Source organism: Bombina bombina, chromosome 7, assembly GCF_027579735.1.
Source record: "Bombina bombina isolate aBomBom1 chromosome 7, aBomBom1.pri, whole genome shotgun sequence".
In the NCBI taxonomy this organism is placed as follows: Eukaryota; Metazoa; Chordata; class Amphibia; order Anura; family Bombinatoridae; genus Bombina; species Bombina bombina.
Window position 1 is genome coordinate 189,119,781 of NC_069505.1, and position 24,386 is coordinate 189,144,166.

At 37.4% G+C, this 24,386-nt stretch overlaps 1 protein-coding gene across 2 annotated transcripts in view; it reads left to right on the forward strand.

The window, feature by feature from the left end:
- The window catches only part of ANO9 (anoctamin 9), a 233,973-nt gene that overhangs the window by 88,086 nt on the left and 121,501 nt on the right, over positions 1-24,386 (forward strand). For both annotated transcript variants that reach the window (XM_053720509.1, XM_053720508.1), the window contains exons 11-16: positions 250-310; positions 406-488; positions 11,491-11,595; positions 15,062-15,226; positions 15,894-15,930; positions 21,825-21,936. In XM_053720509.1, the coding sequence (XP_053576484.1) occupies positions 250-310; positions 406-488; positions 11,491-11,595; positions 15,062-15,226; positions 15,894-15,930; positions 21,825-21,936 (563 nt within the window). The remainder of the gene's footprint in view (positions 1-249; positions 311-405; positions 489-11,490; positions 11,596-15,061; positions 15,227-15,893; positions 15,931-21,824; positions 21,937-24,386) is intronic.

Below are 24,386 nucleotides of genomic sequence, written 5' to 3' on the forward strand. Positions count from 1 at the left end.
ACATTTTTGTGCCCTTTCCTTAGAAAATGTAATGTGGTTGCCCATTTCTAGGGTGGCAAATATTCAATCGCCCAGGACTTAGGTTAGCATACAATTATCCTTCTTGATTTGAATGGATTTTCGGTTCTGTGCAAATGTTTAGAAAGAGACAATACAAGTACTGGGAAGATTGTATATACGACATCATAAAACCGGACTACACCTGTGCGTCTGCCTCAGTAACTTGTCATTCGTTACCTTTATTTGCAGGTGACACATTTATTTGACAACGAAGGTACAGTTTTCTTTGCCATGTTTATGGCTCTCTGGGGTAAGAGAACATTTTATAACTCTACCAGCACACCCTATACAGGACATATTATTATATTGTAGCTCAACTGACATCTTTATTGTTTGTTTATATAGCCACAGTGTTCTTGGAGCTATGGAAAAGGCAAAGAGCAAAGGACGCCTCCTGGTGGCACCTGTTCACCTGGGACGAAGAAGAGGTGATGTTAGGCTACGTGCCATTCAGCTTATTTACCCTGAAATATCCACCCATCTGCAAAAAAAGGGAACTGGTTTTAGTGAACAAATTGTAGTAAATTTTCATATACATAAAGAACGTAATGGATTCTACTACTAAGATACATTATATAAATGTTCCTATATTCAAGAATTTTTTTTTTTATTCGGTACCGTTTGCTAGCTTCCTCCGCCCCCTGCTAGCTTCCGGGTTTAGAAGTGTTAGACGTAAGAGCGGTCCCACCCGCTTTATACGTCCTTATCCGTGCGCACTCTCGTGAGCCCAATAGTTTGCATGCACAAAAATAAGCGTTCTGATCGCTGTTACAATGAAGTATAATGAATTTCCTTTTATAAATTGAATGTGTCATGCGTCTATCTTGAAACACATCTGATGGATGAAATTCGTGGATAGCCGCATGCGCATTACAAAATGGGGGCATATAGAGACGCCCATGGGGGACCAATGAGATTACAATATCTCTCATCCGTCACGACTAAAGGGGAAAAAAAAATGTGGGCGGAGGAACAGAGAGAAAATCTGGCGCATATCATGGTAAAAAAATCATGTTAGAAATGAATACTTAAAAAATGATGAATGAAAGTTATGTTATTTATAATAGATTTATATAACTGTATATAGCGATATCATCAACTTTACTTTCACTTTAAAGGGATATAAAGGTAAAAAATTAAGGTGCTCTTCAAGTTGAAATAGCATTTTTGAAATACATTTCCATTAGCAAAAATGATTGTAATAAAAGTTATATATGCACATATCCTGTGAGAGCCCATGCACCAGTATTTAAACCCCACATCTTCTCAAAAACTCAGTATTGGCTTGTGTGGCACAAATTACATCTGCAGAAGCAATACACACCGCAGCCACCTCTCACAGAGTATCTGCATATACCACAGAAAAACAGTAATAACTTTGACTAGAAGCATTTTTTGCTAATGAAAGTATGTTGTAAAATGCTTCTGTTTTAAACTGAAATGCTTCCATGCACATTTTATTTTAGACCTTCCTATCCCTTTTAAAAGGCGATTTACAGAAAAATGTATTTATCATGCATGGAAAAGCAGCATTTACACAACTCAAAATTATTTATTGTCTGAAAAAAATGTTAAGTAAAATCTGCTGAAACTAATACAGCAGTGTTGAGTTTGTACTTCCTGCTACTCCTCATTGGCCGATAAGGACATCTCCCTCTGCTTTACTGGTGGAGAGAGACACGCCTCTGCATGTGTGACAAAAATATTTATTCAGACAGACATTATTATAACACACAAAAGCCCCTGAAATAATTGTGAAAACAAAAATGAGCATAATGTAATTTTAGGGTGTCACTCATTGAGTCAGACAAATGCAGTAAAATATATTGTACAATAAAATTCACGTTTTATAGACTTTAGACTTCCTGTTATGATGTTTACATGATCAGAGTTGGTGGTTTGTGACTTGTTGTAAAGTTATCTCCCAGTAACTTTGAAAGACCTTTCACAGTTGTGTCAGCAAATCAGTTATCTTATAGTTTAAAATAAATAGTGCTACATAGATAAAACAGTGATGTAGAGATAAAAAACTGTAAAGCAGAGTTATTGGTTAATAATAAAATGGTTTTATATATTTATAGTTAAAAAACTAAACAAATATACATGCCACACAAGGCAGATGACGCATTTTGCGCTATATCTAGCACTTCGTTATGAAATGCAGCTTTGCTGAATGTATAATTCTTATCTGATATCCAATATGTTTGTTATAGCTGTGAATAGCAGCCTCTTCTTGCACATGTCCTGCACAACCTATTTGTATTTGTTCTCTGTGTTTTTAATATGGGTTATAGGGACATAATAATAAAAAATAAAAATGTATGAAGGTATTTCAGTTCTGAGTACATTTTTTGCAAAATACTTGTATTAGAAAAACTGCTTGTAGTAGAAGCTTATATGCTGTGCAGACCCCAAGTATATAAGCTTTACATTTTCTCTTTACAATATAGAAGTCATTAAAAATAAATAAATTAAGATATTAAAAAACTTTTCTTTCCTAAGATATGGTGAGTCCACGGCTTGAGTAATTACTGTTGGGAATATCCCTCCTGGCCAGCAGGAGGAGGCAAAGAGCACCACAGTTAAACTGCTAAGTATCACTCCCTTACCCACAACCCCCAGTCATTCTCTTTGCCATTGGTGCATGGAGGAGGTGAAGTTTAGGTGTCTGAAGAAAAATTTTGATTTCATCTACAAGCAAGTTTTGAGGTATAGCCGTATTCCACGTCATTCCTTGCAGTCGGGTAGTGGTGGCTTTAAAGCAGTTAGGAACTTTTAAAGAGGTACTTACTGGGTTTTCCTAACAATTGCTGCCCTAGTTTAGAAAGCCAGGGTTGGCTACTCTGTTCTTTCTTTTTCAAAGGTCTCTGTTGAGGAACTGTGTCCTCTCATACCTTGTAACTGTCTACATGCCGGACAGCAGAACAGGTAAGTGCTTTTTCTTCCAGTTGGGGAGACAATGCACTTAACAAATTACAAGACACTGCTTTTTTTTATTGGGACATAGATAATCCTTTTGTATGGGTTACACTGGGACATGAAGCATACACTGTAGCATGTGTGAGACTAACATTTAAAGTCTTTTAAAAAGTAAGGGTAAAATGTTTTTATTAGGCTTTATTTTCTGACACATATTTACTTGATAAAATAATACAAGTTTAACCTGACAGTAAGGCTGAATTTTCTATTTCAGTAGCTTATTCATTTCCCCTTTGCTTTAAAATAAAACGATGCAGGTTTGAAAAAATGGTTATTTCTGGTACTCAGTGTACCAGGAAGTAGTGCCTTTCTGTGTAATTTGAGCTCGGCAGTTGCTGTCACATGACCGGCTTTACTTCATAATGTTTCTGAGGAAAAAGTTGTTTTTCTCCATTTCTGGGTGATCCGGTCTTAATTGGTAGCGGTAAGGCACCTCAGTAGTTGAGGTGTTGGGTTGCCTGAAGGGTATTTTAGAAGTTTATTTGATGTTTATTAAATGTTTTTTCTTAACTTTTCTCACATAATTTTAGCTGGGGATCGATCCTAATTTGGGATAAAATTTAAAGTGTATTTTTTCCTTGGCTTATTTTAATTGAATATTAAAATCTTTGAAACTTATCTGTACAAGTTTATTTACTATTTCACAACATGGCTGATATGGAGCAAGAACCTGCTCTCATGAATTCATGCTTATTATGTTTATATGCACAAATTGCAGCTCCTATGCAATTTTGTTCTTCATGTGTCGAGAAAACCTTGCAAAATAAAGGAAACATTAAGGTAACATTTTTTAGCCTAATGTCTCTCAGGATGATGCTGTTAAATTAATACCTTAGCTTTCTCCTGCTACGTCCCAAGCCTCAATTGTGTCACATGCAGTGCCATGTGGTTCCTCTATAACTAGTAGTGCAGTTTATTTTAAAGCAGAAATTGCTGCCCAGGTATCTTCAGCGATATCTGCGGCATTAGCTGCCATTCCCAGATTACAGGGAAAAAGCAAGAGGAAATCTAGAAATTCAGAAAGTAGGGTGCCTGTCCTCAGTTCTGCTTCCCAAGTTGCCCTTTCTCATAAGTCTGATGAGGAAGATACATCGGGACTTTCTGAGGGTGAAATCTCAGATTCGGACAGTATAATTCCTGCTTCTAAGACTGAGGTGGTATCCTTCAGATTTAAGCTTGAACACCTTCGTGTATTGTTAAAGGAGGTTTTAGCTACTTTAGATGACTCCAATACCCCTGTCATTGTCACTCCTAAGAAATCTAGTAAACTTAATAGTTTCTTTGATGAACCTTCCACTTTGGAGGTTTTTCCTGTGCCGGACCATGCTAGGGAGAAACCAGGGCTGTCTTTTTATCCGTCTCCCATTTTTAAGAAAATGTTTCCTGTTAAGGACTCCATTAAAGACCCTTGGTATACTGTACCCAAAGTTGAAGGGGCCATTTCCACTCTGGCTAAGAGAACTACTATTCCTATTGAGGATAGCTGCTCTTTTAAGGATCTGATGGACAAGAAGCTGGAGGCTTATTTGAAAAAGATTTATGTTCATCAAGGTCTCCAATGGCAACCTGCGGTGTGTATTGCCACTGTGACTAGTGCGGCATCTTATTGGTTCAACGCCTTGTCTGATTCTGTTCAAGTAGAGACTTCCTTGGATGACGTTCAAGATAGGATTAAAGCTCTTAAGTTGGCCAATTCCTTTATTGCAGATGCCATTTTACAGGTTGTTAGACTAGGAGCTAAAACTTCTAGTTTAGCTGGTCTGTGGACGTTTCCTCTAAATTCAAGCTTCTGGCGATTCCTTACAAGGGCAAAACCTTGTTTGGACCCGATTTGGCAGAAATTATCTTATATTACGGGTGGAAAAGGGTCTTTTCTACCTCAAGATAAGAAGAATAGGCCTAAAGGACATCAGAGTAATTTTTGTTCATTTTGTAACTTCAGAGGAAAGCCTTCCCCTTCTTCTTCCAAGCAGGAACAATCCAAGTCTTCTTGGAAACCCAATTAGTCTTGGAACAAGGGGAAACAATCAAAGAAACCCGCAGCTGATTCCAAATCAGCATGAAGGGTTTGCCCCCGATCCGGGATCAGATCAGGTGGGGGGCAGACTTTCTCAGTTCTCTCAATCCTGGATATGACATGTCCCAGATCCCTGGACTGTGGACATAGTATCCCAGGGTTATAAATTAGAATATAGGACTTTTCCTCCCAGAGGCAGATTCCATCTCTCAAGATTATCTGCAGACCAGATAAAGAGAGAGGCATTCTTGAAATGTATACAACATCTTTCCTCCCTGGGAGTGATGGTTCCAGTGCAGAAAAAGGGTCTTGGGTTCTACTCCAACCTATTTGCGGTTCCCAAAACAGGGGAAATTTTCCGTCCCATTCTAGACTTGAACTATCTAAACAAATTTCTCAAAGTTCCATCCTTGAAGATGGAGACTATACGCTCCATTCTTTCTTTAGTACAAGAGGGTCAGTTCATGACAACCATATACCTAAAGAATGCGTATATTCATGTTCCTATTCACAGGTTTTATCACATATTCCTAAGATTTGCCTTTCTGGACAAACATTTCCAGTTTGTGGCCCTTCCATTTGGTCCAGCCACGGCTCCCAGAATTTTTTCAAAGGTTCTTGGGGCTCTTTTGGCAGTGATCCATTCTAGTGGAATTACTGTGGCACCCTACCTGGACTATATATTGGTCCAGGCGCCATCTTTTAAACAAGCAAAATCTCACACATAGATATTGTTGTCTTTTCTTCATTCCCACAGATGGAATGTGATTCTGGGGGAAAAAAAAGCTCCCTTTCCCCTGCTACAAGAGTAGTGTTCTTAGGGACCATAACAGATTCTCTATTTATGAAGATTTTTCTGACAGAGGTCAGGAAAAACAAAATAATTTTCTTTTACCTCTCTCTTCAGGCTACTGCTTATCCTTCAGTGGCTCAATGTATGGAGATAATCTGTCTGATGGTGGCTTCCATGGACATCATTCCTTTTGCTCGATTCGATTTGAGAACTCTCCAGTTGTGCATGCTCAGACAATGGAATGGTGACCATGCGGATCTATCTCAGAGAATAGAGTTAGATCAGTCATCAGGGGACTCTTTCCCATGGTGGATTTCTCAGGAACATCTGTCTCAGGGCACATGCTTACAGAGACCTTCCTGGGTGATCGTGATCAGACGCAGACTCAGGAGGAGTCTGCTCTTCCCATCAACATCTTGGAGTTGAGGGCAATTTACAATGCTCTATTGGCTTGGTCTCAGTTGTCCTCAGCCCAGTTAATCAGGTTCCAGTCAGACAACATATCCTCTGTGGCTTACATCAATCACCAGGGAGAAACTCAGAGTTCCTTAGCCCTGAAGGAGGTTACTCAGATTCTTCAATGGGCAGAGACCCACAATTGCTGTCTATCTGTCATCCACATTCCAGGAGTAGACAACTGGGAAGCGGATTTTCTGAGCAGACACTCTTTTCATCCCGGGGAGTGGGAACTCTATCTGGTGGTGTTTTCCAGCTTAGCCCTTAAATGGGGGTTGCCGGAGTTAGATCTGATCGCGTCCTGTCAGAACGGCAAGCTTCCAAGGTACGGTTCAAGGTCGAGATCCGCAAGCCGTTCTTATAGATTCTCTGGCGGTTCCTTGGGTTTTCAGGTTGGCATACCCGTTTTCTCCGTTTGCTCTCCTTCCACGATTCATTGCTCTTATCAAACAGGAGAGGGCGTTGGTTATTCTAATAACCCTTGCGTGGCCTCGCAGGATCTGGTTTGCAGACCTAGTAGAGATGTCATCTCTCCCACCTTGGAGACTACCTCTGAGGAAGGACCTCCTGATTCAGGGTCCCTTCCTTCATCCAAATCTTGTTTCTCTGAAGCTGACTGCTTGGAGATTGAATGCTTAATTCTGTCTAAGCATAGTTTTTCTGAGTCGGTCATTGAGACCATGATTCAGGCTCGCAAGCCTGTTACTAGAAAGATTTACCATAAGATATGGCGTAAATATCTTTATTGGTGTGAATCGAAGGGCTACTTTTTTTTTTTTAATTCTTCTTTATTAGTAAGGACAAACAATCAAATAGACAGGCAAAATATCATGTATATACAGAACTTCATAGCTGAAAAATCGTCATTAGTTAACAATCACTAGCTAAGATTATATACATCTTCATCAATATGGTATTATATTCATACGTGAGTATAATATCTGCAAACTAAAAAAAAAATAGACATGTTCTCTTCAAAAGACATTAATATATACCTGTATATTTTGGTTTGACCTTAAAAGAATTTTTTTTTGTTATTGTATTTATTTAACACTTTTTTATTTCGGAAAGAAAAGGAGAGAGAAAAAAAGAATTTTTTTTCCACTTTCTCCTTTTGGTGTGGTCCAAAAAAAAGACACAACGAGTTGGGGGAAGAAGAGAGAAAAAAAAAAAAAAAGGACTAAGGGGAGGGCGCAGCTTGTAATAGGCCAATTCATTGAACAACAACTCCTATAACTCAGTTTTTTATTCTTTTTCCTCTTCCCTTTCCTCCTATTTTACCCTTTCCCTTTTTATAGAGGAGGCAAAATCTGCATTTGTGTATTATTTCTATATGGTTGTTGTTGATTTTCTACGTTATTAGCACTATCAAGCTGTTCTATTATATATTGTGAATGTAATAAGTTAAATTATTAATCGTTGGTTCCCTCTTTGATTTCCAGTTTTTCAAGATAAGATATCTTCCTCCCAAAATTGCTGTATTAATAAAGTCGGCATTGCCAACATTCTCTCTTGAGTCCAGTAAAAAGACAATGTGCTTTAATTGAAAAATGATGTGTGATGATTCCTGCCATGATGCAGATAAGGTAGCGTTTTCGACAGCTACTATGCTATGTTTCACTTTATACATATCAAGCGTTGGAATGACTTTGGACCATTTTGAACAGATATCCGATATATTAAGTTCACCGGATTCTGCTAGGACCATCTTGTACCAATAACTAATAGAGTGTTTACCTAATTTATAAAGGGCTAGTCCCATTTTGCCTGGATGTATCCATTCTATAACAGAGTCTTTGGTTATTTCACAATACCAATGCCGTACTTGTAGGTATGCATAAAAGTCTGTGTTTTTAAGCTGAAAACAATTTCTAAGATATTCAAATGTGTGTACGCAACCGTTTTCAGGTTCTCTAAATTGAAATAGGTAAGAAAGACCCAAAGAAGCCCATCTATTAAATAGTTTATTATCAATACCGGGAATAAAACATGGGTTCCTTGTGATAGGTAATAGATCAGAAATCAAAGGATTATCTTTTAGACTGGACCGAATGAACTGCCAAGCTTTGATAATATGGAATATAGTGTATTTTGTCTTAAGCTTGCTCGGGATGGCTTTAATAGGACAATGAAGTAGAGCAATTAAAGAAAAAGGGTAAACTAGTTTTTGTTCCACTTCTAAAAATGCCACATGGTTCCCACCAGTAAGCCAATCCATAGCTACCTTAGCAAGGCAGATTCTGTTATAAGTGGAAAATATGGGGAGTGATAGACCCCCAAACTGTCTTGATTGCGCTAGTTTATGTAAAGCTATACGCTTTCTACCCGCACCCCAGATAAATGTTCTGATACAATTATCCAAAAACTTAAGATCCATTTTTGTTAAGAGAATACGGATATTTAGCATTGCATACAACTATTTAGGTAATATAGTCATCTTAATGAAATGAATTCTTGCCGTTATTGATAAAGGTAAATTAGCCCAGTTTCTCAGATCTGCTTTGATTTTCATTAGGAGCAGAGGATAATTCAAGTTGTACCATTCCAAAGAATTTGTGCTAATTTTGATTCCTAGATATATTATGAAATGTTCTGCAATTTTAAAAGGAGGTACAAAATCTGACTGTTGCGGCAGGCTTAGCCATAGTAGTTCTGACTTGCTGACATTAATTGTATATCCTGAGAATGACCCGAATTTGGAAATTTTATCTAAAATAATGGGAATCTCGGATTGTGGGTTATTAAGAAAAAGTAATAGATCATCCACGTATAATAATAATTTGAGATACTTATCTCCTAAAAGGATCCCCTTTTAGTTGTGTTTTCAGCATTGTTGCCAAAGGTTTGATTGCAAGGTTAAAAAGAAGGGGCGAGATTGGGCAACCTTGCCGTGTTCCATTCAAAATAGGGAAGGGCTTTGTAGGTGAGCCATTAACCAATAACAACGAAGATGTATTAGCATATATGGCCCGAATGCAGTTAAGGAAATGCCCTCTAAAGCCGAACCGATTCATAGTGTAAAATAAATGGTCCCAAGTAATAGTCAAACGCCTTTTGGGCATCGACTGATAAAATAGCTGGATCCGCCTGACAGTTAGACTTATCAGTATGCAAAAAATCTAAAAGCAGGAAGATTTTCCGAATATTAGCGGCGGGGTTCCTATGTGACATGAAGTCGACCTGGTCCTCATGGATCAGAGATCCAAGAATTGATTTAAGTCTATGTGCCAAAATGGATGTAAATATTTTATAATCTGAATTTAGTAATGATATTAGGCGATAAGAATCTATTACTTCAGGATCTTTGCCCTTCTTTGGAATCAAAATAATTTTTGATGCTGCAAAATAAACTGAGGGAACTATACCATTACATAGATAGTCATTAAATAAATTCACAAGAGGGATATTTATTTCATCTCTGAGAATTTTATATAGTTCAGCAGGTAAAAGGTCTGGACCCGCAGCTTTGTCCGCTTTAAGATTATCAATAGTTTGTAATACTTCTTCACTTGTAATAGGTACATTCAATTTATCCACCTCATATGAAGGCAATTTTGGCAGCAAAATTTTTTCCCAGAACACCTCTTTATTTTGCGCATCAATCTGCGGGGCAGAATATAATTTTTTTTAAAAATTCATGAAAACCTGTTTTAATTGCCTCAGCATCAGTTACTATTTTCCCATTTAAAATGATAGTTTTTTTAGCTTTATGAGATAATCCAAGGGCTACTTTTGGAGTAGAATTAGAATTCCTAGAATTGTATCTTTTCTTCAGGAAGGCCTGGATAAGGGTTTGTCAGTCAGTACCCTGAAGGGTCAGATTTCTGCTTTATCAATTTTACTACATAAACGTTTGGCGGATGTGCCAGATGTGTAATCTTTTTGTCAGACTTTGGTCAAAATCAGGCCTGTCTGTTGCTCCTCCTTGGAGCCTTAACCTTGTTCTTAAAGTTTTACAGCTGGCTGTGTTTGAGCCGTTGCATTCCATAGACATTAAGTTGTTATCTTGGAAGGTTTTGTTTCTTGTTGCTATCTCTTCTGCTCGAAGAGTCTCGGAACACTCAGCTCTGCAGTGTGATTCCCCTTATCTTATTTTTCATGCCGATAAGGCGGTTCTTCGTACTAAGTTTGGTTTCCTTCCTAAGGTTGTTTCTAATAGAAATATCCATCAGGAAATTGTTGTTCCCTCTGTGTCCTAATCCTTCTTCTTCCAAAGAACTTTGTTACACAATTTTAATGTGTTACGTGCTCTTAAATTCTACTTACAGGCGACTAAGGATTTTCGCCAGTCCTCGGACCTCTTTGTATGTTTCTCTGGGAAACGTAAAGGTCAGAAAGCTACTGCTACTACTCTTTCTTTTTGTTTGTGAAGTATAATTTGTCTTATGAGACTGCTGGACAGCAGCCTCCTGAAAGAATTACGGTTCATTCCACAAGAGCTGTTTCCTCTTCTTGGGCTTTCAAAAATGAAGCTTCTGTAGAACAAATTTGCAAGGCTGCAACTTGATCTTCTCTACATACTTTTTCCAAACTTTACAAATTTGATATTTTTGCCTCGGCTGAGGCTTTTTTTGGGAGAAAGGTTCTTCAAGCGGTGGTGCCTTCTGTTTAGGACAGCCTGTCTTGTCCCTCCCTATTTATCTGTGTCCTCTAGCTTGTTTATTTATTTTAAGACAGTTGTTCTTTTGACTATAACCTCAGGCACCTCTACAGTCTACACCTTGTGTTACTCCTTTTTCTCCTTTTCCCTTCGGTCGAATGACTGGGGGTTGTGGGTAAGGGAGTGATATTTAGCAGTTTAACTGTGGTGCTCTTTGCCTCCTCCTGCTGGCCAGGAGTGATATTCCCAACAGTAATTACTCAAGCAGTGGACTCACCATATCCGTAAAGAAATAAATTTATCAGGTAAGCATACATTTTGTTTTTTCCTCTGCTGCACTAAATATTTTTTTTAATAGGAAATTACAGGTGACAGGATTTTTGCTAAAAAATTCTGAATGACCCAGTAAATAAATATCTGACAAAATATAAACAATTTTCCCCAAATACATTCTTTTGTCCGTGTCATGTCTAGTTTACAGCAGACCTGGAATAAGTACTATCTAATGTGATGTGTGGATAATAGTGAGCGTGATCAGTCATTTCCTGTATGAGCAGTGTGTAACACAATCTTTTTTTCACACAGGAAGAACTTGCACTCGAGCTGATAAACGACCCAGAATATCAACTCGAATTTTACCAGCACTCATACCTGCGCAGCACTCTCATCTTGCTGGGAGTGGCCTCCATGGTAAATATTCCTGATGGGCGCATGTTTTGCAACATTCGAAAAATAAATTTATTTTAACACATTAGTTTGTTACTAGTAAAAGGCAAGAGCAAAGAGGATATGGTAAAAACCACACCTCTGGGACTGCGCTAAGTCACCCCCAATATAAATAATAATGGTGGGAATATGGATGTATATTGCTTATTGCAATATAGGTAGTGTTTCTGCAGCTGGGTCAGAAAACGAAAGATATATCCCCAATATTCTTCCAAAATTAAGGGTGAGTATAGAGAAAAGAAATGACCTAAGCGCACAAGACACCAACCTGTCTATGGTAAAAAATGTGTAAATACTAAAGCGCATATAGTTACACTAGATGTATTCAAATAAAATAAAGGTATTATAAAAATATATATAAGAAAGTTTATATGCGCACAAATGAAAATAAAGGTAGAAAAATACTAAAAAAGAAAAAAATACTAAATTATAACGGTTAAAAGTTATAAATGAAAAGAATGCTAAATACACACATAAATATGTACAGCAGGTTATCAATAAGACATACAATATCTTCAAAGGAATGCCACTATTAATATGACTAGATTAGTTTGTTACTAATATTCATTTAATGTAATAGTATTTCTAATGCTCTTTAAAGTGAATGTAAATTTTGATGATAAAGTGCCCGTTTTTTAAAAATTCGATTAAAAACAGGGGCACTTTAATTCATCAAAATTTACATTTCACTTGTGTTGTGAAAAAATACTTACCTTTTAATCTTGACAGCCACTGCATCGCTTCCTCCGCCCGTCGCAAAGCCTCATCCTGGGTCTAAAATGAGGAATCCGGCTTCCTCCAATCACAACTTTAAATCAGACATTGATTCCCCCGGGGGGAAGCCGTGATTGGAGGATGACCGATCTGTCATTTCTGACATATGAAGAGGCTTGCAAAGACCTGGGGAAGCTGGAGCAGCTGTCAAGATTAAAAAGATAAGTATTTTCACAACACGAGTGAAATGTAAATGTTGATGAATTGAAAACCGGGCACTTTATCATCAAAATGTACATTCACTTTAAATGTAATATTTGAATTATGCAATATTTGAATTAGGGTTGCACCGATACCGATACTAGTATCGGTATCGGTACCGATACCAAGTACTTGCATGAGTACTTGTACTCGTGCAAATGCACCGATACTTAAACCGATACCTCCACTTACTACCCATATGCTATCTTGTGGTGTTTTTTTCAAACTGTATGTTCCCATTTCATTTAAAGCTGGAGTGGAGACTAAACTAAAAATAGTTTACTACTGTTCTGCCAATACAAATTGCTGTTATTTGTATTATCGTAGGAGAGATCACTGTAATGCGTTCAGACAAACCCCTGAAGTACTGGGCAGTTAATAAACAGATTTCCAGCTCTGGCTAAAATGGCCCAAAAATATCTTTCTGCCCCATGCAGTGGTGTGGAAAGTTGAACCTCCTTACTGATAGCAAAAACAGACTTATATCTGAACATGCAGAGATGCTTCTGTTCTGTTTCCTTAATAACAACTTGCCACTAACTTTTGAAAAATGATTCTAATAGCTAGATTGCCTTTTATACTGCTAGTTCCCATCTTGCACAATTATGTTCAAAACATACTGTACTCTGAGGAACATCTTAGTTTATATAATTGCAGGAAGAGTACTCATATGAAAATTAAGTTAATCCCAATGAACACTCATCCTGCAATTATAGGACTAGATTTAGATTACATTTGATTGGTAAGCTTTACCAATGCTCTGTTCACATTTCCAACTCCATAGCCTTTAATGGAGTAGGACGTGTAATGAGAGCATTGGTAAAGTTTACCAGTCAAATGTAATCTAGTCCATAGTGTTGTTCACCATGATTAAACAGTATTCTGTTGTATTTTTTACTGTATGCCACTTTTGGTTGGTTGCAATTTTATATTTGTTATTTATTGTTGTTGTTAATATATTTTATTGTAATATTTTTATTTCTAAACATGTTCTGTGAACTTTGTGACAAATAAAACCTGTTTTATTATTTCATAATGTCTTTTGAGCTACAGTCCTTCATAATTATAAAGAAGGAATCTTAAAAAATTAGTCTGTATTGTGCTTGGTAAACTGTCACATGACATTAAAAAAGTATCTGTAATTGGTATCGGTGAGTATTTGAAAACAAGTATCGGTACTTGTACTTGGTCTTAAAAAAATGGTATTGGTGCAACCCTAATTTGAATAGAAACCTTCAAATTGATGTATTTGTATCTATTTACCAAATTCCCTACAACATGAACTATTGAACTTCTCAATAGTATTTATTATATTGATTGTTGCTTTTGTTTTCAAATGCTCAAAAATTAGATTTGAATGCAACATTTGAAAACCATAAATAATTTGATTACTGAATTTTAATTGATTTTTGTTATTGTCCAAAACAAATATCCACTGTATTATTCGTTCTACCAAGTGAAATGTATTTTTACCACATTCACCCATCTCTAGTAAATATCCCGGTTCCCTGAGAACATGCACCTAACAGCCAGCGACCACAAATCCAGCACAAACCACAACGCTGACCATGTATAGAATGAAAGCTTTGTATGTAGTCTGACAATTATATATATTTGTTATAAATTACCTTAATTAGCAGGGATATCCGTAGCAGTCAGTGACGTCAGACAACTATTCTGCAAAGGGAAGAGATTTGGGAGTTTTTACTTCATGTTTTAATGTGTACATAAAATGAAAACTAAACTGATTTTATAAAGCTAGAATGCTTTGTTTTTTGAATAATAGACCTTGCCTTGTTTAATCAGCTATTTTTATAATTAAATATAATTTATATAGGCTAAAAAGGAAGAGTACCAGGATGCTGCCCCCACCCCCCCAAAGTATAGGATCAATCAACCAATTAGAGCAGTGATTTTTAACCTTTTTTTTGCCGTGGCACACTTTTTTACATTAAAAAATCCTGTGGCACACCACCATCCCAAAATTTAAAAAAAATCACACATTGTAGCCTAATACAGCATATATATGTACACATACACACAAGCACACACATATTGTATGCATTGTGCTGTTATGCCATGCCTCCTACAAACTACCCCTGCACTGGGAGTAAAAAACAAGCAAAGTTTAAAAATTATGTCACACTGATGTCAGTCTGCCGTGGCACACCTGAGGATCTCTCACGGCACACTAGTGTGCCACGGCACACTGGTTGAAAAACACTGAATTAGAGGACCTGCTGTTGCTGATTGGTTGATCCTCCAATATCCTTTTTTGAGAGTGGCACACTGCTTTAAGGCTCTTATAATCTCAGTGAGCAAATTATTAAATAAGGCACTTGGTAAAACATAAATTGTTCTATCAAGACTGACATTTTTCTTAAATTTTCTTAACATTTAAATTTATTTCTTAAGATTTTGTCTTGTATCACTGATTCAATCTCTCTCCTCTCAGATAGCGATTTTGATTGGCATAGCGCATGCTCTGGTCATATACCGCGTTGTGATAACAGTGGTGTTCATGAGGTCGGAATGGAAACTCCTGAGTGAGCGTGCAAACACAGCTGCGGTTTTGTCAGGGGCGGTGCTTCATTACATCACCATCGTCATTATGACTAAGGTACAATAAAATAGTGGAAGGCCATAATGGTAGTTAATAACTTACTGAAAAAACAATGTATGTTAGAACAGCTAGACACTATTATGAATGATGAACGAGACATTGGGCAGTTCATTAAGAAATGGACAATATTTATTAAAACGCTCTCCCCTAATAAAAAAGATTATTTGATCTATCCATTTAGGAATTCAGAACTGGTGTTACTGGGGATTTGGTGATCGACTCTATTCATTCATTATTTTTTTTCCTTTTTCTTTATGGCATTAATTATTTTAATTTTTTCTTTCCCTCTCCATTTTTTGTTGTTAATTTAAACTGGATTAAAAAAATGAAGAAAAAAAAAACTCCCAATAGATTATAAGTTTAAAAGTGAATATTTTATTGCTGTGGTTAAATCATGGGTTAAATGTTATATTATTATGTTGTATGTGAACAATAACTTTTTTATATGCCCTGCATGGCGGAAAAATTGCTGATTTGCTTTTGCTATTTTTTATATTCGGTATCTTCTATTGGTTATATATAGATAAAAAAAATTATAAAATAGTTGGCAGGGGGAATCCCCACGCCCTCTTGTTTTGTCACATGTTAACTGTGCAGTAGCTCTATATGAGTATGACTATCGTCTTGCTGATATAATCATGTGACTCTTTGTTTTCCTTTTCAGATTAATCGTATTGTTTCCACCTATTTATGTAACTTTGGTAAGTCGCAAGGATTGTGATTCAATAATGCGCAATTGGGTATTACAAGATGTTCATTAAAATATATAACCAAAGCATTTGTAATACACCTGATCTTGCTTATATAGTATTTATGCACCAAATACTTCTATATTGCTCCCTATAATTTGAATGGGAAACTAGCAAGCTTGTTGCACTTGTTTTTAAGTCAACTGGCGTCATTTGCTACTGTGCTTTCAAAAACATGCAAAGTGTATAGCAAAGAACTTCACCAAAAACAACAGCACGACATGAGCGGAACATTTGCACTCAATCATCTTTGCGCTTGAGTGTTATCTGACATGACGTTTAATGCGGGCATTTATAGAAATCAGTTATCTGAGGGAAATTATGCACGTGGGCTATCCCACATGAATAGTGCTCTCATATTACAAGTTGAAAGTAAAACTAAATTTGCTCTTGACGGGTTACGTCGAATGAAGTCCTTGCGTAAATGGTTTAGGGCTAAATATAAAAAGAAATTATAAGGGTTAAAAGGTTTAAAGCTCTATGACAAGGTATTTGAATGAAAATGGCTATAATGGATATATACATACATACATGTCTAAATATGTATGTGTTTGTGTGTGTGTGTATGTATATATATATATATATGTATATGTGTATATATATATATATATATATATATATATATATATATATATATATATATATATAAAAATGTGTATGTGTATATATGTGTGTCTGTGTGTGTATGTATATGTGTGTGTTCAAGCTGTGATTTGTCATAATTGTGATGATTATGGCTTACAGCTCATGAAAAACCCACCCCCAAATCCACACTCTCAGAAAATTAGGATATTGTGAAAAGGTGCAATAGTCTAGGCTCAAAGTGTCCCACTCTAATCAGCTAATTAAGCCATAACACCTGTAAAGGGTTCCTCAGCCTTTAAATGGTCTCTCAGTCTGGTTCAGTAGGAATCACAATCATGGGAAAGACTGCTGACCTGACAGTTGTGCAGAAAACCATCATTGACACCCTCCATAAGGAGGGAAAGCCTCAAAAGGTAATTGCAAAAGAAGTTGGATGTTCCCAAAGTGCTGTATCAAAGCACATTAATAGAAAGTTATGTGGAAGGGAAAAGTGTGGAAGAAAAAGGTGCACAAGCAGCAGGGATGACCGCAGCCTGAAGAGTTTTGTCAGGAAAAGGCCATTCAAAAGTGTTGGGGACTTTCACAAGGAGTGGACTGAGGCTGGAGTCAGTGCATCAAGAGCCACCACACACAGACGGATCCTAGATATGGGCTTCAAATGTCGTATTCCTCTTGTCAAGCCACTCCTGAACAACAAACAACGTCAGATGCGTCTTACCTGGGCTAAAGAAAAACAGACCTGGTCTGTTGCTCAGTGGTCCAAAGTCCTCTTTTTCTGAAGAGAGCAAATTTTGCATCTCATTTGGAAACCAAGGACTCAGAGTATGGAGGAAGAATGGAGAGGCACACACTGCAAGATGCTTGAAGTCCAGTGTGAAGTTTCCACAGTCTGTGTTGATTTGGGGAGCCATGTCATCTGCTGGTGTTGTTCCACTGTGCTTCATTAAGTCCAGGGTCAATGCAGCCATCTACCAGGAGATTTTGGAGCACTTCATGCTTCCTTCCGCAGACAAGCTCTATGGGGATGCTGCCTTCATTTTCCAGCAGGACTTGGCACCTGCCCACACTTCCAAAAGCACCAAAACCTGGTTCAATGACCGTGGGATTACTGTGTTTGATTGGCCAGCAAACTCGCCTGACCTGAACCCCATAGAGAATCTATGGGACATTGCCAAGAGAAAGATGAGAGACATGAGACCGAACAATGCAGAAGAGCTGAAGGCCGCTATTGAAACATCCTGGTCTTCCATAAAACCTCAACAGTGCCACAGGCTGATAGCTTCCATGCCATGCCACATTGAGGCAGTAATTGCTGCAAAAGGGGCTCAAACCAAGTACTGAGTACATACAGTATGCATGCTTATACTTTTCAGAGGTCCGATATTGTTCTACAGGTATGTACAATCCTTGTTTTATTGAATGCATGTAATATTCAAATTTTCTGAAATTGTGGATTTGGGGTTTTTATGAGCTGTAAGCCATAATCATCACAATTATGACAAATCACGGCTTGAACTATCTTGCTTTGCATCTTTGCATGTAATGCTGTGTGTGTATGTATGTATGTATGTATGTTTATGTATGTGTGTGTATATATATATATATATATATATATATATATATATATATATATATATATATATATATATATATATATATATATATATATACACACACATATACAAACAAAATACTTGCACTCGCTGGTCTTTAAAATAAAGTAAAATGTTTACTGTGTGGGAAAAAAGTGACGTTTCGGGACAAAGTATCCCCTTCCTCAGACTTTGTCCCTGAAACGTCACTTTTTTTTCACAGTAAACATTTTACTTTATTGTAAAGACTAGAGAGTGCAAGTTTTTTGTTTGCCTATTGATTCCGCTAGCACCCTGGCAGTTGCTGCATGGAGTGAGAGTGCACATCTCTGCTATTTTTATATATATATATATAAATATATATATATATATATATATATATATATGTATGTATATATATATATATATATATATATATATATATATATATATATATATATATGTGTGTGTGTATATATATATGTCTGTGTGTGTGTAACATTTTATTTATTTATATATATATATATATATGTCTGTGTGTGTGTAACATTTTATTTATATATATATATGTATATATATATCTGTGTGTACCATTTTATTTTTATATATATATATATGATGATATATATGATGATATAAATGATTTAACATAGTAGATTAGGTTGAAAAAAGACCGAAGTCCATCGAGTTCAACCTATACAAATCTAAAATATATACAAAAAGCTCCAGTTAAGCTTAAATAATCCCACTAAAAGGTGACCCATTTAATACTAGCAATCATATCCATGAATTTTGTTTATAGACAGAAATATATCCAAATAATTTTAAATGTATCTAGGGTATTGGCATTCACTAACTCCTTTGGTAATGAGTTCCACAATTTTATTGCTCTTACAGTGAAAAAACGTTTCCGTTGCAGGAGATTAAATCTCCTTTCCTCCAACCTTAAATTGTGACCTCTGGTCACAAACAATTTTCTTGGAATAAACAGAGCTTCTGCCATCGCTGTATATGGGCCTTGAATATATTTATATAAAGTAATCATGTCACCTCTTAAGCGCCTTTTTGCTAAATAAAACAGGCCCAGTTTGGCTAGCCTCTCCTCATAGGTTAAATTCTCCAATCCCCTTATTAGCTTTGTGGCCCTTCTCTGAACTTTTTCTAGTTCTGCAATATCTTTTTTTTGCGATTGGTCCCCAGAACTGCACTCCATACTCAAGGTGAGGTCTTACCAGGGCTTTATATAGTGACAGAATTATGCTTTCCTCCCTTGAGTCAATGGCCTCTAGTTATCAATGCCTGTCGGACCTGATCCGACAGTGCGGATCAGGTCCGACAGACATCGCTGAATACGGCGAGAAATATGCTCGCCGTATTCAGCATTGCACCAGCAGCTCACAAGAGCTGCTGGTGCAACGCCGCCCCCTGCAGACTCAGGGGGTGTCATCAACCCGATCATACTCGATCGGGTTGAATTGCGGTGATGTCTGTCCGCCTGCTCAGAGCAGATGGACAGGTTATGGAGCAGCGGTCTTTGTGACCGCTGCTTCATAACTGCTGTTTCTGGCGAGCCTGCAGGCTTAATTCCTACCTTAATTCCGATTGTCTGATAGAATCCTATCAGCCAATCGGAATTTGAGGGACGCCATCTTGAATGACGTCCCTTAAAGGAACCGTCATTCGTCGGGAAGTCGTCGGTGAAGATGGATCCACGCTGGAGGTCTTGAAGATCAGCCGGTCGTCATCGGATTGAAGAACATAGAAGATGCGGCTTGGATGAAGATGTTTGCCAGTCCGGATGTCCTCTTTTGCCCGCTTGGATCAAGACTTCAGCCGGAGGATGGACGTCACTCTTCAGCCCCCGCTTGGGCTTGGAACAAGATTTCGGAGGCTTGGATCAAGACTTCGGTGGACGGATCGGTGAACCTGGCATGGTGAAGATAAGGTAGGAAGATCTTCAGGGGCTTAGTGTTAGGTTTATTTAAGGGGGGTTTGGGTTAGATTAGGGGTATGTGGGTGGTGGGTTGTAATGTTGGGGGGGGTATTGTATGTTTTTTTTTACAGGCAAAAGAGCTGAATTATTTGGGGCATGCCCCGCAAATGGCCCTTTTCAGGGCTGGTAAGGTAAAAAAGCTTTGAACTTTTTAAATTTAGAATAGGGTAGGGCATTTTTTTATTTTGGGGGTCTTTGTTATTTTATTAGGGGGCTTAGAGTAGGTGTAATTAGTTTAAAATTGTTGTAATATTTTTCTAATGTTTGTAAATATTTTTTTATTTTTTGTAACTTAGTTCTTTTTTTATTTTTTGCACTTTAGTTAGTTTATTTAAATGTATTCATTTGTAGGTATTGTATTTAATTAATTTATTGATAGTGTAGTGTTAGGTTTAATTGTAACTTAGGTTAGGATTTATTTTACAGGTAATTTGTAATTATTTTAACTAGGTAACTATTAAATAGTTATTAACTATTTAATAGCTATTGTACCTGGTTAAAATAAATACAAAGTTGCCTGTAAAATAAATATTAATCCTAAAATAGCTACAATATAATTATAATTTATATTGTAGCTATATTAGGGTTTATTTTACAGGTAAGTATTTAGATTTAAATATGAATAATTTATTTAATAAGAGTTAATTTATTTCGTTAGAACAAAATTATATTTAACTTAGGGGGGTGTTAGGGTTAGAATTAGCTTTAGGGGTTAAAAAATTTATTAGAGTAGTGGTGAACTCCGGTCGGCAGATTAGGGGTTAATACTATTTATTATAGGGTTATTGAGGCGGGAGTGAGGCGGATTAGGGGTTAATACATTTTATTATAGTAGCGGCGAGATCCGGTCGGCAGATTAGGGGTTAATAAATGTAGGTAGGTGGAGGCGACGTTGGGGGCGGCAGATTAGGGGTTAATAAATATAATATAGGGGTCGGCGGTGTTAGGGGCAGCAGATTAGGGGTTCATAGGGATAATGTAGGTTGCGGCGGTGTACGGAGCGGCAGATTAGGGGTTAATAATAATATTCAGGGGTCAGCGATAGCGGGGGCGGCAGATTAGGGGTTAATAAGTGTAAGGTTAGGGGTGTTTAGACTCGGGGTACATGTTAGGGTGTTAGGTGCAGACATAGGAAGTGTTCCCCATAGGAAACAATGTAGCTGCGTTAGGAGGTTAGCAGGTGTTAGGTTTTTTTTCAGCTCAAACAGCCCCATTGTTTCCTATGGGGGAATCGTGCACAAGCACGTTTTTGAAGCTGGCCGCGTCCGTAAGCACCGCTGGAATTTAGAGTTGCAGTGGCGGTAAATATGCTCTACGCTCCCTTTTTGGAGCCTAACGCAGCCCTTCTGTGAACTCTAAATACCAGCGGTATTTAAAAGTTGCGGGAGAAAAAAAGCCAGCGTAGCTAACGCACCCCTTTGGCCGCAGAACTCTAAATCTAGCCGTTAGTGTGTATGCAGATCTTTAGCCATGCAGTGTTTAATCGCCAATAGATACTGTGCATATGTATAACAAGAGTTTGGTGTTCTTTGATATCTTAAAGGTTTAGTTGTGAGGACAGAGTAGGTAATGACGTACAGGGACAGGATTTGCATATAATGTGTGTAACAGAGAGAGCAGATAGCTGTAATGTTGTGTAGCGGAGATGAGGTTACACTGTCTGTGTGTTACAAGACTTATTCTGTCTCTTTCCACAGAGAAGCCTCGAACATTTACAGATCGCGAGAACAGCTTTACCGTCAAGGTCTTCACGTTTCAGTTTGTCACACACTTCTCCTCTTTGTTCTATGTGGCATTCTTTTTGGGACGGTAAAAACCTGTTACTTGTTGCACAGCTTAGCATATAATATAATGTCATGGTTATGCCTAATGTTGCAGGGCCATGCTCAATGATCATTGTACTTAAAGGAACATAAAAAAACAATTTTTTTCTTTCATGATTTAGATAGAACGTATAATTTTAAACAACGGTCCAGTTTACTTCTGATATAAAGTTTGCTTCATTATCTTGGTATCATTTGTTGAAGGAGCAGCAATGCACTACTAGTTTCTAACTGAACACATGAGTGAGCCATTGACAATCAGTATATATATTCAGCCACCAATCAGCAGCTAGAACCTAGGTTCTTTGTTGCTCCTGAGCTTACCTAGATAAACCTTTCAGCAAAGGATTACAAGAGAAGGAATCAATCTGTAAAGTTGTTTAAAATCACATAATCTTTCTAAATCACAAAAGAAAAAAATTGGGTTTCATGTCCCTTTAAATATTGCCCATAATTCGAATGACAAAGCAGCATTTAAAAATACTAAAATACGTTAAATCTATTTACATTTAAAAATATATTAATTGCCGTTGTGTAGTTCTCGCTGATGTTTATTAGCTGATAGTGACATTCCTACTGATCTCTATTAGCCTATAGTGACATTCCTACTGATGATTATTAGCTGATAGTGACGATCCTACTGATGTTTATTAGCTGATAGTGACATTCCTACTGATACTCATTAGCTGATGGTGACATTCCTACTGATCCTTATTAGCTGATGGTGACATTCCTACTGATCTCTATTAGCTGATAGTGACATTCCTACTGATGTTTTAGCTGATAGTGACGATCCTACTGATGCTTATTAGCTGATAGTGACATTCCTACTGATACTCATTAGCTGATGGTGACATTCCTACTGATCCTTATTAGCTGATGGTGACATTCCTACTGATCTCTATTAGCTGATAGTGACATTCCTACTGATGTTTTAGCTGATAGTGACGATCCTACTGATGCTTATTAGCTGATAGTGACATTCCTACTGATCTCTATTAGCCGATAGTGACATTCCTACTGATGTTTATTAGCTGATAGTGACATTCCTACTGATGTTTATTAGCTGATAGTGACATTCCTACTGATACTCATTAGCTGATGGTGACATTCCTACTGATCTCTATTAGCTGATAGTGACATTCCTACTGATGTTTTAGCTGATAGTGACATTCCTACTGATCTCTATTAGCTGATAGTGACATTCCTACTGATGTTTTAGCTGATAGTGACGATCCTACTGATGCTTATTAGCTGATAGTGACATTCCTACTGATACTCATTAGCTAATAATGACATTCCTACTGATGCTTATTAGCTGATAGTGACATTCCTACTGATACTTATTAGCTGATAGTGATATTCCTACTGATCTCTATTAGCTGATAGTGACATTCCTACTGATGTTAGCTGATAGTGACATTCCTACTGATGCTTATTAGCTGATAGTGACATTCCTACTGATCCTTATTAGCTGATAGTGATATTCCTACTGATATTTATTAGCTGATAGTGACATTCCTACTGATCCTTATTAGCTGATGGTGACATTCCTATTGATGTTAGCTGATAGTGACATTCCTACTGATCCTTATTAGCTGATAGTGACATTCCTACTGATCCTTATTAGCTGATAGTGACATTCCTACTGATCCTTATTAGCTGATGGTGACATTCCTACTGATGTCTATTAGATGATAGTGACATTCCTACTGATCTTTATTAGCTGATAGTGACATTCCTACTGATCCTTATTAGCTGATAGTGACATTCCTACTGATCTCTATTAGCCGATAGTGACATTCCTACTGATGTTTATTAGCTGATAGTGACAATCCTACTGATACTCATTAGCTGATGGTGACATTCCTACTGATGTTTATTAGCTGATGGTGACATTCCTACTGATTATTAGCTGGTAGTGACAATCCTACTGATGCTTATTAGCTGATAGTGACAATCCTACTGATGCTTATTAGCTGATAGTGACATTTCTACTGATGCTTATTAGCTGATAGTGACATTCCTACTGATGGTTATTAGCTGATAGTTGCATTCAGTGGCGTAGCGTGGGTTGTCAGCGCCCAGGGCAAGGCAAGTATTGCGCCCCCCAACCCATTTTAGATATGCTGCTTCTTCTTACATTTGGGACAAACCAAGCAAAGACCCAAGCCTGGTAGATCACATAAAGCAAGGGACACTGTCTCCTCTCCCACAAAATGCTCCCTTAACCATCTTTACTGGATAACTAACAGTTATTGCTGATGATACCCATATCCCCAAAATATGTCCCTTGTCATAAGCAGCTGCTAATCAGTAGCGCCTTACAAATAAAGCCATGAAAATAATATATTGGCAATACAAGAGGCAGTGGGTGAAGCCTGCACGCATTATGTGCTATCCCCCTGTGATCAAACCCTGTCTGCAGCTCTCCAG